Source organism: Coenobita brevimanus, chromosome 72, assembly GCF_032717465.1.
Source record: "Coenobita brevimanus isolate Jiangsu-jjx chromosome 72, ASM3271746v2, whole genome shotgun sequence".
NCBI classification, from domain to species: domain Eukaryota; kingdom Metazoa; phylum Arthropoda; class Malacostraca; order Decapoda; family Coenobitidae; genus Coenobita; species Coenobita brevimanus.
The window spans coordinates 13,443,568-13,460,566 of record NC_137025.1 but is presented as its reverse complement, the minus strand read 5'-3'; the positions used below and the strand labels follow the sequence as shown (position 1 = coordinate 13,460,566).

At 42.5% G+C, this 16,999-nt stretch overlaps 1 protein-coding gene across 1 annotated transcript in view; it reads left to right on the top strand.

Moving 5' to 3' along the window:
- The first annotated feature begins 1,400 nt into the window (after positions 1-1,400).
- The window catches only part of LOC145407042 (EGF domain-specific O-linked N-acetylglucosamine transferase-like), a 21,127-nt gene continuing 5,528 nt past the window's right edge, over positions 1,401-16,999 (top strand). The window contains exons 1-10 of the mRNA XM_080278066.1: positions 1,401-1,571; positions 2,510-2,603; positions 6,447-6,559; positions 8,572-8,723; positions 9,000-9,166; positions 13,338-13,435; positions 14,287-14,383; positions 14,898-14,977; positions 16,103-16,306; positions 16,752-16,885. Coding sequence (XP_080134192.1) covers positions 1,401-1,571; positions 2,510-2,603; positions 6,447-6,559; positions 8,572-8,723; positions 9,000-9,166; positions 13,338-13,435; positions 14,287-14,383; positions 14,898-14,977; positions 16,103-16,306; positions 16,752-16,885 — 1,310 coding nt within the window. The remainder of the gene's footprint in view (positions 1,572-2,509; positions 2,604-6,446; positions 6,560-8,571; positions 8,724-8,999; positions 9,167-13,337; positions 13,436-14,286; positions 14,384-14,897; positions 14,978-16,102; positions 16,307-16,751; positions 16,886-16,999) is intronic.

The following is a 16,999-nucleotide window of genomic DNA, read 5'->3' as shown; positions in this document are numbered from 1 at the left end:
ATTCAGATCAACGCCAGGTAATGAAATTGAGCGCTAGCCTCTTCAGTCTGATAACGTATTTCTTTCATTTTTGTTGCTTCTGGATGATTTTATTCAGTTCAGTAAATTTTTGAGCAAGGCGGATAATATACAAGGTAGTCTGTAGACAGCGCTGTGCTAAAACTCGCCTGGCAATATCTTTTGTGTTGCGAGGATGGCTCATTCCGCTGGAGTGGGTGTGGGAGTGGCATTGATGTGAATAAATGATGAAAAGTAGACACTGATAAGGCTGACTAAGCAGTCCCCACAACACACGAGAAATCGGCCTGCATAGTTTTCGTTGATCCCCTCACAAAAGGTCAAGATCAATAAAATCATCTGGAGACAGCAGAATTAAACCAAACCAATACATCAGATTCAGAGGACTAATGGTTACTCTTATAGAAGGGGAGTTATAATTTGACATCAATAACTTTGCGTTGTGACGTCGAATGTTGCAAATGACAGGCCACTACATCTTTGAACTACACTCAGACACGGCAAGCTGAGGTTGGTGTACTGTGAAGGACACAAGTACGCGTAATATTCCACCACTCTGCCTCTCCTTGCGCTCTGTTCGCTAGCACCCAACCTGGATGATGTTTGATATGTTTCTCTGCTTATCCAGTAAGACTCCGTGTGTGTGTGTGTGTGTGTGTGTGTGTGTGTGTGTGTGTGTGTGTAAGTGTGTGTTTGGGAGAAGCGTGATAAATATGCCTCACGTGTGAAGTAGTCGCCATGGAATATAAGGCAAGCATAAATTCCTGGCTGTACGCCATCATGCACTGTCTCCTGCGAAAAATATTCTAGTTATTGCAGGGATAACGTTTAACTGTCGATGAGGACAAACAATACAATGTTTACTGTTCATCCTCCACGGCGAGTTATAGGTGATACAACAGCTGAATTGGCAGATGAAACGTTTGTGCTGCTGCCAGATCGATCCAGTGTACGGTGCACTATTCACCGGAAGCAGAACCGTGACGAGGCGTTCCCCTCCTCGCCCACACAAACAGCTAACCTCACCATTCCACCAGTGTACCGAAACAGTTATGGTTAATGGCAAGGAAGAGCGTTTCTTGTTGCTCGGTGTTATCACCGGCCAAAGTTCGCCCACAATCCCCTGCCCGAATTGTGTCCTACTGAATTCCATAATTCGCATTCCTCCCTGAACGCCAGAGACTTCCTTGTTATGCTCTTTTGTTGAGGGTTTCATGCTGCTACCACAGTAAAATATTTCATGCAACACCATTCCGTTTTCAGTAATATTTTCAGGACATGATTATTTTAGCTACCACCAGACGAGTTTATTAACATAGGTTGGCTTGCCTATCTTCTAAGTGTTAAGATTCTTTCTCACGCACATATCCAGGTGAGAAGGGATGGCCACCACAGCTGTGCAGGTGATTGCGGTGGCTGTGGTGGCTGTTGTAGTGGCGGAAGGGCGGCTGTGGAGGGACGTGAACCTACATCCTCACCACCTGGCCTTCTTCTTCGCCGTCAACCCATCCCTGGCTCAGGAGTGTATCAGCGACCCACACTGTCCCTACAAGGTTAGTGTGGAAGGAAGGGGTCTTGTCAGGAGGCATTCTACTGGCACATCACAGTACGAGTATAGGCATGAATGAATGAATGTGTGTGTGTGTGTGTGTGTGTGTGTGTGTGTGTGTGTGTGTGTGTGTGTGTGTGTGTGTGTGTTTGGATGGATGTCTGGATGAATGGATGTGTGTATGTATGCATGGATGACTGAATGTATGCATGTTTATATGGATGGATGGATGGGTGACTGACTGACTGACTGAATGTATGGATGGATGGATGGATAACTGAAGGAATGTATGTATGTATGGATAGGTGGATAAGTTAATGTATAGATGGATGGATGTGTGAATTAATGTATGGCTGTATGACAGGATGAATGAATGAATGAATGTACCGGTATTTGTGGATGGATGACTGAATGAATGTATGTATGGATGGATGGATGAGTGATGTATAGATGGAAGGATGTGTGAGTGAATGTATGGATGTACGAATGGACTGATGAATGAATGAATGAATGAATGAAGGATGTGTGGATGAATGAATGAACGAGTGTATCGATGAATGGATGAGTGGATGGATGATAAATAAATGAATGAATGACTATTGCCAAGCATAAGCATGTATGACTGAATGAACTGTAGATGCCAGCTTACTGATACCTGATATAGATGAACAGCTCTGCGATCAATCATAAACCCGATGAAGACTATAAAGAATAATTAAATGCAGGTAATGCAGCAATACAAAGGAGAAATAAAAATAAATACAAGCAATAAAATAATACCACTACACAAAGGCAACAGTGCAGAAGTAAATAAAGCACAGAACTGCGTAGCAAATTGTGCCATAAGTGACATTATTTTGCGATGCCTATGACTATTAGATATAAGGGGTGTGTCTCGTCAGGATCATGACCCCCCAGTTTTCTCTGCCATCTTCCCCCCAGACAGAGGTGGGTGGTGACGTATGCTGGGGGTATGAGAGTGACTGCACCCCGGAGAGAGCATACAGTCAGCCCTCATGCCCTGGGGACTCCAAAGGTCAGTTTACACTAAAACTTTTGCATGGTGCTGTACTAAGTTTGTTATGGGGTGGCGCCTGTCGTAAGTCAGACGCATTAATGTATTTCCTGCAGGAGGTAGTTATAGTATTCTCATATGGACTATACTCTTTCCACCTTAATTTGGCCCAGATTTTCGTCCTTTTGCAACTATTTCACTTAGCTCTGTAGTTGAAAGAGACAGAACTACGCCTCTGCATTCTTTTCACATCATTTCATCGTGATTAGCATCGTATTGTAGTATTGATCTTTTATTATAATTCAGCATTCAGAATGGAACGATGACAATTTAGGCCAACTTAGCGTAAAACGGTTATAGCAGTGCAGCATAGAGGGTATTATGCAGCAGTTCAGGTATGCAATGTATCACTTCTTACCCACATCCTAACCCAGTGACTGATCCAGGATTTTGTAGAAGGGTTTTAGTGTTTAGAGTGATCTCTTGTGAGGTGTCTGGGAGCAACTTCATCCATAAAATTTTGAAATTATAGACGCAAATGGTTCATTGAAAGTATACTTAAGGTAAAAATGAGAGATTGAAAAATGGAGAATTAGAGTAACACTTGTAAAAGTATATTAATGATTTATCTCATGAATTCTTTACAACCGTCTACGATATAGATTAATATAAATGAAATTAGTGTGACACACATCAACGATGAGTGAGTTCAGGACCAACATTCATCTTGGAGGCTTTGTTGAACATTTTATTAGTCTTAGCGTTCTTGGCTGGCTTTGATGTTCTTGTGGACAAACAAGAATTAAAGCACCGAGAGTGTCTTCCTGAATTGTGGACCTTCCTGACTCTGGTTACTGTGAGTGCTGTGTTTATCTTAACATTACTGCCGGGATTACACTCTGCTGCTGTCATCAGAAGGGCTGTTATATTTGGGCTATTCATGCTCTTCATGTTCTTGTTTTTGTTCTTGTTTTGTTCTTGTTCATGTTTTATTGTTATTGTAATTGTTTTCTTCCTCTTAATACCATCTTTATTATATTAATATGTTTTATGGTTGAAAAGCTTGTGTGCATCCCTACATCCTCTCATGGTACTCCTCTGTTCCCTACACACACACACACACACACACACACACACACACACACACACACACACACACACACACACACACACACACACACACACACACACACACACACACACACACACACACACACACACACACACACACACACACACACACACACACACACACACACACACACACAACTGATCATTGTTCTCGTGAAGTCTTTGACCGCCTGCCTTTTCTTTGCAGGCAGTCATGCAACACCCAACTGTGCACACACGTTCACCCGTTCTCTGTTCACCTGTCTTGATGCACCAGTTAATTCGTATTCCCAACTTTTCATATAGAGAGCACGTCCAAGGAAGCGTGTGAATTACGAGAGATCATTTTAGTTTGTTCAGTAATTGTAACCTCTAAAAAGTTGAGAATTGGAACAGTGTTGATGTATAAATTATTACTCAAAATCAGGCCAAGAATAACGTCCTGAAGTTTCTCACACATTTCCCGCTTTGTCTTGTATATCTAACTCTTTCAGCGCAAAGTTCTTTTTACTGCTACTAGATGATTTCATTTAAAGTTGGAGGAGATCTTTGTATCAAATAGTTAATGAAAACCGTATCAATCCTGTCCATTTCGAAAAGTCTCTACATAGCTGAATAAAGTTGTGTGAGTGTAGCACGAATATATTGAATTATTACCGTAAAGACATCCCCAGGTTGAAGGGGTTAAGGCTGGGAAAAAAATCACTCAGTCTGTATTTCCCTTCTTACCCCCAGGTTCACGCAAAAAGTGTGTCCGGTCATTACGAGTTTTCCCCTTCACTACCATGACGTACGCTTTTTTTTTCTTTTTTTCTTTTTTAATTCTAGCTACCTCCAGATAGTTTTATTCATATTAGGGAGAGGCATTTGACTGTGAGGACTGCGACTGTTTCTAACCCATACAAAAGGTGTCTGCAAGGCTGAACAAAAACCTCTGGAGAAACAAGATGAAGAAAAACAAGTGCAAAGACAGGACTTTGATACTGATCCATTTATTATGTCCTTGGAGGGGTGATTGTTGAAGGACGCTTCACATATGAATTCTACTTCCACCACACACACACACACACACACACACACACACACACACACACACACACACACACACACACACACACACACACATTTTATGCATATATATATATATATATATATATATATATATATTATCGGCCATTGCAAATCCATTGCCGAACAAAGGCCTCCCTCAACCTTCTCCACGAATTCCTTGACTGAGCCAATCTTTGCCACGTTTTGCTTGCAAACTTCTCTGTCTCATCTCTCCACCTCCTTTCTGGCCTTTTTCTGCTACGCATACAATCTCAGAGTCAGCCTCTTGTTCCATCGGTTATCCCTTGTTCTTGCTACGCGACCTGCCCTCCCTCCATATCTGTTCTTCTATAACTTCTATAATGTCTTTGACTTTAGTCTGCTCTCTCGTCCAAACTGATTTTTTCCTTTCATAAAGATATTCCCAACATTGACCTTTCCATTGCTCTTGGAGAACTGATTAGTTGATATTCCATCGATTTTGTCAGTTTCCAGGTCTCACAACCGTGTGTGTGTGTGTGTGTGTGTGTGTGTGTGTGTGTGTGTGTGTGTGTGTGTGTGTGTGTGTGTGTGTGTATCAGCTGGGATTATATATTCGTTATATATTTTTTGTTTCTTATATATTGGCAAGCTACTTTTCCTTATGTCTCTTTGTTTACCGAAGGCTTTCCATCCAATTATTGTAATGCGTCTTTGTTCCGGTATATATCTACTGTATATCGATATCCATCTATATATATATATATATATATATATATATATATATATATATATATATATATATATATATTTAACAGCATAATACTGTACTGATATGACTCTTTCTGACATGTCCTCCCACTGCGCTTAAAGGATTTAGATTTTTTTTTTTTTTCTGTCAGCAATGGCCCATGCCAAGACACAACCTGGGCTTTTCAGATTCCTCGCACAGTCTCTGTTTCTCCTGGAATCGTTGCGAGACTCTGAGGCGGGAATAATAAAAATAGGTACCAGCGAAAACAAGTCTCTATCGATGTAATAGATGGAGACTAATAACAGTGACAACAAGTATAAGAACTATACCTGCATATTAAAAATGCTTGTTGTGGAGACACTTATAGTCAAGGTATATCAGTTTCTGCTTGACTTGATCATCATAATAGGGTCCAGGTCGGGCCGGGACTGTTGTCTTGATTCATTCATTCATTCATCATCTAATCCAGTATTGCCCCATGAGGAGCGTAGGAGCCCAGGGCTGGGCAAATTGATCCTGACATTTAAGATGAGAGTGATTAGCCTCACTCATCCCAGAGTGGCATTACGTGAGCAATAAACCCCAATCACCCCTTGGATATGAACCTGCACCGGCTCAATCCGACTGGAGCGCCTTAATTACCCACTAAACCACCAGGCACCATAATTTGGTTACATGGTTACCACCCAGCTTAGTAAATGGTTTCCTGGTGTACAGGAAACCATTTGGCTTGTCATTTATTGTAGAGTCACCCGTAGAGAGAAAGAATAGGAAAGAATGAAGGAAAGAAAGAAGAGGAAGGAAGGAAAGAAGGAAGGAAAAGAGGACTGGGCAGACACCCAAGGGCAGCACTACACTGAGTGAGTGCATGGTGAGACACATAACAAACATTATTTTAGTATATGGATATAATTTCCTGACAACAAAAACAACAAAAATAACAACAACCAGCTATACATCTCTCTCCCCAGACCCAACCCAGACAAAGGAGGAGCAGATCCAGACATTCTACGAGCAGGGAGACTTTGGCTACGTCCGCCAACAAAGACAGCAACTTCGATTTTACTGCCACCCTGAGGACGAGGTGAGGCTGTGTGGTTGGAGGGTCACGGATTTATAAGGTGTTTCTGGTAGCTATGGATTTGTGCGGTGTCTGGCAGCTATGAATTTTAAACATTATCTTGTAGCCACTGACTGTTGTTGTTGTTGCTTAACCTCTTTCTGTCTGGCCGAGCAACCGGAGCCACAGATAAACAACTACCGTGGGGCCGTCCTACAGGCACAGTACAGTATAAACACCGAGCAGGGACCCGGCACCCCCTTGTGGTAGATAGCGCGTCACCAGGGTCGGACCATGGCAGGGGTGGATCCAGGAATTTTCTGTGGGAGGGTCTGATTCGCTGATTCAACCAAAGACGACGCAACATACTGATGTTTCAATGTTGAAATTGCCTCTTTATTCAATGATGCATGGCCGGTGGGGAGGGATGCATCCCCCCATCCCCCCCCCCTCGGATCCATCCCTGGACCAGGGTTCCTCCCCACGGTGAGGGGCAGGGAAATATGAGGTTGGCTTTCGTGTGGATACTGCTGCTTCCCACCCGGGGTGCATTGTGCCACCTCGTGTAGGCTACTCATCAGCATCAGTTATTGATTCATTAACTGGAAATTTATGTCTACATCACATTTAACCCTAGGATTTCCCTCGGGTGGAAATATTATCTGGCGATTGTCAGAATTCAATACCCGAGTAGCATTACAGATCTGAAAAAGTTACACTGAGATACATTATAATCATTTCTGGTCTGGAAGTTCACTTAGCCGAGTAAATTTGTCCGGTGGTACCAACAACAGTGATCCTTCTTCAAATCCGACAGCAGAGTGAGCCAGTATGTGACATTTCATTCGTTACGAATTCGTTCAGTAAGTGTATGGCTACTAAATTCTCCGTCAAAACTGAGTGGAACATGACCACAGATGATGAAATTTATTAGCATCATATGACTACCGCCTTATGATGTGTGTGTGTGTGTGTGTGTGTGTGTGTGTGTGTGTGTGTGTGTGTGTAATTCACCGGGTCGGTCAGGATCACTTGATGGTCGTGATCGTCAGCTTTTTACCCTCCCGGAAGGGAGCTGAGAGCTCATATAGTCCGATCTAAGGGCAAGGCTGCGACCTTCACACACACACACCCGTCCCCTTGCTCAATGGGGACAGTAACCACCCACTTCATCAGTGAAACTTTTCGCAACCTGAGCGAGGCGCGAACTCCCGTCCACCAGTTGGCAAGGGAAAACGTTACCACTGCACCAGCGAGCTGTGTAATTCACCGGGTCGGTCAGGATCACTTGATGGTCGTGATGGTCAGCGTTTACCCTCCCGGAAGGGAGCTGAGAGCTCATATAGTCCGATCTAAGGGCAAGGCTGTGACCTTCACACACGCACACACCCGTCCCCTTGCTCGAGGGGGACAGTAACCACCCACTTCGTCAGTGAAACTTTTCGCAACCTGTGTGTGTGTGTGTGTGTGTGTCGGTGCTAGAATGTAGTGGTCATGCTAGATTGCCAACGTCTCTCATGGGTAATATTCGACTGGATATATTTTCATGTAAAAAAAAAAAAAACGAAATTTAGCCAGCATTGTCGGGTTTTGCTAGTTCTCCCACTTTCACACTTTCTCTTTCCTTGTTTTCTGGCTCTACCTCACTCCATCCTTCCCAGTTTCATACCTTCACGTTTTATTTTTATTTTCTCTGGATCCCACTTTACCAGTTTTAGAGATGGGAAAGTCTTGATGATAATGGTAGTAGTGGTGCTGATGATGATGATGATGATGATGTAATGTCTGGGAAGGTAGGGATGGTCAATACTGGAGTGTGTAGAAACGACCTGAGTGTAGCGTTGAGTTCAAAAGGGTAATTTTTTGATTGGGTATTATATTTTCTTACATTTTTTCCCTTACGTCATCGGGTACCAATGTTTGTGTGTGTGTGTGTGTGTGTGTGTGTGTGTGTGTGTGTGTGTGTGTGTGTGTGTGTGTGTATGTGTGTGTGTGTTTCCTGCCTTATCTAATCACCCAATGTCCTTTGTGTGTAGGGCGGGTCATCTTTGGAGTGTAGTGACCACCTGCGGTTCTGCCGGGGCCGTCACCTGTACCTGGACCTGCGTAACTTGTCCCCTCATCCACCACCCTCACCCTTGCACGACAACCACGTCCTTTCCCACGGCCAAGTCGGGGGCCACTGCAGGTCAGCATAGACAGTTTTCTCCTTCAGTACGTTTTCATTCATGTTAGGAGAGACGCCTGGCAGTAAAGGCGTGTCCCACCCAGGAAGCTACTGTATAATCCCAGCAGAGTTATCTCCTACAGCCCCAGAGATTTATTTATTTATTTATTTTGTCCCAGACAGTATCCCCCAAAGATATTTTGTCAGTCTACATACCTTGTACTTCGTTACTTTGACTAGCCCAAAAGTTACCATTTTCCCACCCGGTCTTATCCTAGCCTTACTTTGCTCCACTAGGCTAGACTCTGAGCTGCTACAGGGGAACTGCGACATGCTGAGGGACCTGCAGTCATGGGGGCCGGAGCTACGTCACTTCGCCAGTGTGGGGGAGGCCGTCACACCCAACAACCGATTCTGTGATGTGTGGATCGACAGGCCGGCATATATTATGAAGTTAGACGCTAGTGAGTTTGAAAGGAAAATAAGAACTGCTATCATCATTAATGCAAAAGATTAAAGGAGTATTGGAATCAGTAGTGCAATGTGTTACAGGAAATGGGGTAACAAGTTAAAATTAAACCAAGGATTTTATATATATATATATATATATATATATATATATATATATATATATATATATATATAAAACCATAAAGGTAAATGTCAGTGAGTCCAAAGAATAAGTAATTGCAATAATTTCTCCACAACAAAAGCATAAAGGTAAAGAAAAAATATCAAACAGGAATATAAATTAAAAGAAAATTAGCATATCTGAATGAAGTAACTTGTTTTGAAAAAGGAAGCATTATGATTAAGATAATACTCAAAACATAAAATGCTAACATGGAGCCAAGAAATACATAACTAAAGTAAATATACCGATAATACAATCTAGCTATTGCCAGACGCCTCAATCCCGTTTGGGGTGGCCACAAACAAATCGCCTCCAAGTCGCCCTGTCCCCCGCCATTTCACTGCCCTGCTCCCAACTCACACCCCCCTCTCTCATATACCTCTCCACCCCATCCCTCCATCTCATCCTCGGCCTCCCCCTCCCTCTTCCTCCTTCCACCTCACTCACATACACTCTCTTCGTTAGTCTTTCACTCTCCATCCTCTCCACATGGCCAAACCACCTCAATGTGCTCCTCATAACGCTTCCTATCGCATCCACATCCACACCACAACGCTCCTTTATATCCTCATTCGTCAGCCTGTCTCTCCATGTGACTCCACAGGCTCCTCTTAAATAACTCATTTCCATTGCTCTCACTCTTGACTTGTGTCCTTCCAACAACGTCCAAGCTTCACTTCCATACGTTAGAGTTGGTATCACAATACTGTCATGTAGTAACTTTTTCACTTCCATGCTCACTTCCCTGTTTCTTATCACTGCTTTCAAAGAACCAGAAACAAAAACATAATATAAAAGTACACACACACACATACATACATATATCTATCTGTCTATCTATCTGTCTGTCTATCTATCTCTCTCTCTATCTCTCTATCTGTCTATATCTATATCTATATATATCTATTTATTTATCTATATCTATCTATCTATATATATTGATATATATCTATCTATATCTGTCTGTCTATCTATCTATCTGTATCTATCTATCTATCTATCTATATATAGATGTCTATTGCCAGACGCCTCAATCCCGTACGGGGTGGCCACAAACAAATCGCCTCCACGTTGCCCTGTCCCCCGCCATTTCACTGTCCTGCTCCCAACTCACACCCCCCTCTCTCATATACCTCTCCACTCTCATATACCTCTCCACTCCATCCCTCCATCTCATCCTCGGCCTCCCCCTCCCTCTCCCCCCCTCCACCTCACTCACATACATTCTCCTCATTAGGCTTTCACCCATTATCCTCTCCACATGGCCAAACCACCTCAGTGTGTTCCTCCTAACGCTTCCTATCACATCCACATCCACACCACGACGCTCCTTTATATCCTCATTTTTCAGCGTGTCTCTCCATGTGACTCCACAGGCTCCTCTTAAATAACTCATTTCCACTGCTCTCACTCTTGACTTGTGTCATTCCAACAACGTCCTAGCTTCACTACCATACGTTAGAGTTGGTATCACAGTACTGTCATGTAGTAACTTTTTCACTTCCATGCTCACTTCCCTGTTTTTTATCACTGCTTTCAAGGAACCAGCAACCTTTCTTCCTTGCTGTACCCTTTCAATCACTTTACCCTCCAAACGTCCATCCTTACTCATCACACTTCCCAAGTACTTAAACGTACTCACATTTTCCATTCACTCACCATCTAACCTCATTGTACATTCACTGACTTCACCTCTCTCAAAGACCATCACTTTACTCATCCCTACATTCACCTTTAGATTCCGTTTCTTACACATTCTCCCAAACTCATCCACCAAGCCTTGCAGCTCCCCTTCGTCTTCACTTAACAACACAGTATCATCTGCAAACAGCAGTACAGGGAGTTTCCAAACACTATCCTCTCTCACTAGGGCCACTCCAACATCCACTACCCTACCTTGTATCTTTTTTTGTTACCCCATCCATGTACAGATTGAACAACCATGGAGACATGACACATCCTTGTTTCAACCCAACCTCCAGTGAGAAAATTCACTCAGTTCACCATCCACACGCACTGGAATCCTTAGCACCATCATACATACTCTTCACAGCATTCAACAACTTCCCATCTGCTCTATATATTCTTAATACTTTCCACAATCGTTGCCTATCCACCCTGTCATATGCTTTCTCCAAGTCCAGGAAGGCTGCATGCAACTTCTTTCCCTTCTCTAGAAACTTTTCCACTAAAGATCTAAGAATGAATATCTGATCTACACAACCTCTTCCCTTCCTAAAACCTCCCTGTTCTTCTCCAACTAATTCCTCTGTTATTTCCCTAACTCTGTCAATAAGTATCCTACCATACACTTTTCCTGTTACACTAAGAAGACAAATGCCTCTATGATTACCACACACTTCTTCTTCCCCTTTTCCTTTGTACAAGGGAATAATTATACCTGACTTCCAATCCTCCGGGACTCTACCTTCCTCCCAGACCAATCTGCACATCATCCACATCCATTCTACTACTATCTGTCCCTCATGCTTCAGCATTTCACCACACACACCATCAATTCCTGGGGCTATCACCAATTTGACTTTCTTCATTGCTTCCACAACTTCTATCCTACTGATTTCTTCCCGTCTTCTCACCTCCCTCCTTCTCCCAGCCATTTCCCAGCCACTTACACTCACATTACTTCCATTCTCTATGTTCAACAATTCCTTAAAGTGTTCTCTCCATCTGCTCACTTTTTCTCCCTTCTCCACTAGTAATCTACCATTTTTATCTTTCACTCTCCTACTAACTTCACTACCACCCTGTCTCACTCACTTCACCTCTTTCCAGAACATTTTCTTTCAGTCCCTTCATTTTACACTCAAATTCCTTCCAGATTCCTCATCCACTGTCTTCTTACTCTCACTTACTAATCTTTTCACCTCTCTGTTCCTTTCTACATATAACTCTCTCTTCCTCCTCTCAACTTCTTCCACGCCCCTATGTCTCATTCATTCATTGTATGCTTTCTTCTTTTGTGCCACAGCCTGTCTCACCTCTTCATTCCACCATGCTGTTCCTTGCACCCCCCAGAAAGTCCAGTCCCCCAACCTTTATAAGCTCTTGCATCCATTACACATCTTGGGATCCTTTCATCTACACACACATAATCAGTCATTGCCTTCTTTTCATTCAGTTCACCACCCACCCATATTATCACTCGCCATGTATACCTGTGGATCATTTTGTGCCTGAAGAGGGTATTGGCTATCACCAACCCCCTCCCGGCACAAATGTCCACTAACGCACTCCCATTCTCATCTATCTCAGCAGGCACACCCCACTCACCAACTACTCCATCCACCTTCACATTCCCTACTGTACTGTTCATATCACCAATCAAAAACACTCTCATTCCTTCCAAACTTTTCCATGCACACTTCCACTTTTGTCCAGAACTCTTCTTTCACTCTGCTTGCACGATCTTGCGTTGGCGCATACATGCACACAATCGCCCACATTTGTATTCCAACTTTCAATCTTACCCACACAATATATATAATATTCACCGTTGAATATTCTAAGTGTTATCCAACGAAGTTGGAGAAGGCTATGTTCTTGTCTATTTGTGTACATGATACTTAAAAATTTTGTTATCGAATTTCTACGAAAAAATGGTAGATAAGTGGTCAGTTTTTGGTCAAGGGAGAAGTGATTACCTTTGAGGTGGATCCGGATCCCGATGCAGGAATCGTTACTTTTATTGGCACTGGCGGAGCAATGTGATCTCTGAGATTTGTAGCAGGCCGGACTAAGACCGTATAATAGACTGAATATGTGAGACCGTCTATTCGTCTGGTAGGAAAGAGGGACTACAACAGTAAATATTAAATTCTGTTCGGTTTGGCGGAGGTATGAACTCTGATATATATATATATATATATATATATATATATATATATATATATCTATATATATATATATATTTTCTTCTTCAAAACTGTTGCACATAATATTCAGGCAAAATTTAATTATATATCTAACCCTCTTGTCCGCAGCTGTAAACATGTATCACCACTTCTGCGATTTCTTTAACCTGTATGCGGCCCAACATGTCAACAACGCGGATGAGTGGGCCTTCAACACCGACACCCAGGTTAGTACTGTAAGGCGGTAGACCATGGGAGAGGCAAGAGTTTCAGCAGAAAGGTAGATCAGGATAAGATGAAGATATGCTGTATTCAAAGAGGGTTAGAGGACCAGGTTAAAAGAGAGGAAGAGGGTGAAGAGATTCAAGTTGGGAGGGGGAAATGAATTAATTCACCCATTTACATATTTACATAAATTCTAGTATGCTTTATTATTTGGTAATACTAATTTTTGTAATTAGTGCCAGGGAACCAACTTGCCTTGTAACAGAGCAGTTATTCCAAGGCAAACTTTACCCATATATGTAAGGGTCTCAGGTTGCATAGTACATAGTTGACCTTGGTTAATTCTGGCAAAGAGTATTTATCATCACCATCCTCCTCGTCAAATGCCTTTTATTGCCTTTTCGCCAATAACTTTCCCCACATCGCTTTCTCTCCTTCACATCTCTCTCTTCCCTACACCTTTCTCATACTCCTCATTCCCTTCCGCATCTACTTTCACCCTGCCTCGTTCCTCCCTTATTCCCACACACGTATCTTACCTCCGAATCTCTCTCACCTCCTTCATCTCTCCTTTCCCCTCTGCATCGCATTTCCTCCACTTATCTCTTTCTTTCCCCTCCACCTCATCCTCTTCTTTCTGTCTCTTTCTCCTCCTGTCTTTCCTTCCTTTCCCACACCCATCCCCTTCTGCTTTTCCAACTCCCTTCTTGCATTGCTATCCTTCTCTTTATGTTATAGAATTAGATACAGCTGTCATAATCCTTTAACAGACATCTTCAAAAGGGCTGTTGGTCTGTTGCTGTCTGCTTTCTGTCAGTATTCCTTTGCACTCATTTGTACTCCCTCTCCACAGATCCTGCTATGGAGAACTCAGCCCTATCGTTCCAGCTTCGGCCCGGCTTTCAACGCCTTCACGGAGAACCCCATATTGACTCTTAGTAATTATACAGGTGCGTGGGTGTTTTTCTATAAAGTCCTATAAATCGTACATGAAGTGCTATGATTTGGCCATTAATAGTGCTAAAATTTGTCCATAAAGTGTTATGATGTGTCCGTTAAAAGTGCTATAATTTGTCAATAATTTGTTGTAATTTGTTTATAACTTGATATAATATCCATTAAAGTTCAGTAATTTGTTCATTAAAAGTGTGTCATGATTTTTCAATTAAAAGTGCTGAAATGTGTCCAAAAAGTACTAGAATTTGTGTTTAAGAAGTGCCTTCAGTGGGCCATAAAACTCCAAAAATAGTCCACACCCTGTTCATATTTCACTGACATAATTTGCTTCCATCTGTTGGCACGCAGGCAAGGTATTGTGCTGCGAGATGCTTTGTGAAAAAATGATAATAGCAAAACTAATAATTCTAGAAAGTTAATAACCTCATGCCATACAAAGCACCGATGTAATAATAATAATAATAATAATAATGATAATAACAATAACAATAATGAAATACACCTCAGGGAAGATAGTGTGTTTTCGAGACGTGGTGTTCCCGCTCCTTCCTCGCATGCTGCTGGGTCTCTACTACAGCACCCCCCTTGTGAGTATCAGTCGTGGCATTCTCAAGCATATTCCTGTCGTAACTTCAGATTTATTTCTGCGGGAAGAAGTAGAGACATGGAGGCATTATGCACTCGCCTTTCCTAATTCTTCCTGCACAAAAAAGTTTAACTTACGATAATTTTCTCTCGTAGCAGGAATTTGCATCTTGTTGGAGGAACAGGAATCACTGGAAGGCTTAGCCATCTCCTCTTCTTGTCCCTCCTGTAAAGGTTAGTCCAAGTTACGACAGAGAATCGATCGTAAGTATGTCTGAGAATCCCACCTCAGGAGTCTTAAGTGTGATTATGTATAATACTCCTTTTACTCTAATTTGGCCTAAAATTCCCATCCCTTCATCTTGAATGCTGAGCTGTAAGAATAGATTATCACCAGATTATGATGCTAGTCACAAAGAAGTGCTACTGAATGTATGAGAAGCGATAGCATTATCTTTTTATGCCACAGAGCTGCATGAAATATGCTGGAATAGGAGAAAAATCTGGGCCAAGTTAACGTGAAAGAAATATTGTTTATTGCTGCTTCCCCCAGACGATTGTGATCAGCTGAGAGGAAATTTTTAACTGGAGGAGTTAGATACTACAAGCGAACTCCCCTAAGCTGAATGATATTGTCTGATAACAGCAAAAGGTTACTCTATCTCTATATTTATCTGTCTCTCTATCTGTCGATAGATAGATTGATAGATAGATGTACTTTAGCACAAGGGGTAGGTTGTAATAGTTGCAACCCCAGGCTGATCCGGATATGAGCCCAGTAAAATGCAGGCTGAAGTTAAGAGCCCAGTGGACCGCAGGCTGAAGTTATTCTCTTCCTGCAGCCCACAATCCTCGTTTTTAGGGAAGATGAAGGGAAGTGAGGGGCGTTTGTAAAAACCGGCAGCGCCACCGCGTAGCTATATTGGTGCCATCACATGAAGGCTTCCCTATCTAGCACAGGAAAAGGTTGTGTAAAATCATTTGGTGATGATGATGATAGTGATGACGATAGTGACGATTATTAAGATGATGATGGTGGTGGTGGTTAGATTTTACTTTATTACTCTCCAAGATTTCGGTAAGTCATCTGGTGGTAGCCTGACTAATATGGCTACCACTCTTTTGAGGTGTCGGGATGCGAGGGTAGTGGGCTGTTCCACGCCTTCTCGCAGCACATGCTTCATCGTCTGGGCGTGGAGGGGCGTGGGGGTGTGCGTGACGGGCGAGTGCACGTGACGCTTCTCTCACGTGCTACCAAACACCGCAGGATAGTGAACCAGGACATCCTGATCCAGGCACTTCAGCAAAACACATCCTACCATGTTAGGAAGGTGGGTGGTTCAGGGGTGTACTTATTATTTAGTCTTGCACCCAGTCAGTCCAGTCGGTCTGTCAGTTGGTTAGTCAGTCAGTCAAACATTCTCTCTCTCTCTCTCTCTCTCTCTCTCTCTCTCTCTCTCTCTATATATATATATATATATATATATATATATATATATATATATATATATATATGAAAGAGAGAGTATATTGCTACTGTGTGTGTGTGTGTGTGTGTGATATAATATAGATAGATAGATAGATATAGATAGAAAAACAGATAGATAGATAATGTAATATGTATGTATGTATTCGGGCTTGCGTGCTTGCGAGTATTAATCCTCTCATGGTCAGGACAATTTTAGTATGGCATTCAGATAGCCCCAACTAAGAGTGAACCATAAGAACCCGAGAATACTAAAACGTGGATTGTGAACTGTGTGTGTGGTGTTACAGGCAGAATATAGCCACAACGAAGCTCTGAGGGCCCAGCTGCGACAGGACCAATGGACGGACGTGTTAATAGCAATGCACGGGGCGGGACTCACTCACCTCCTCTTCCTGCCAGACTGGGCTGTCGTGTTCGAGTTGTAAGTAATGCTGTTTTCCTGTATTGGGCTCAGGTCAGTAGACGACTTGTTCCGCTAAAAGAAATTACATGTATCCACTCATAGACTTTACTCATTAGACGATTTTGTCCAGCC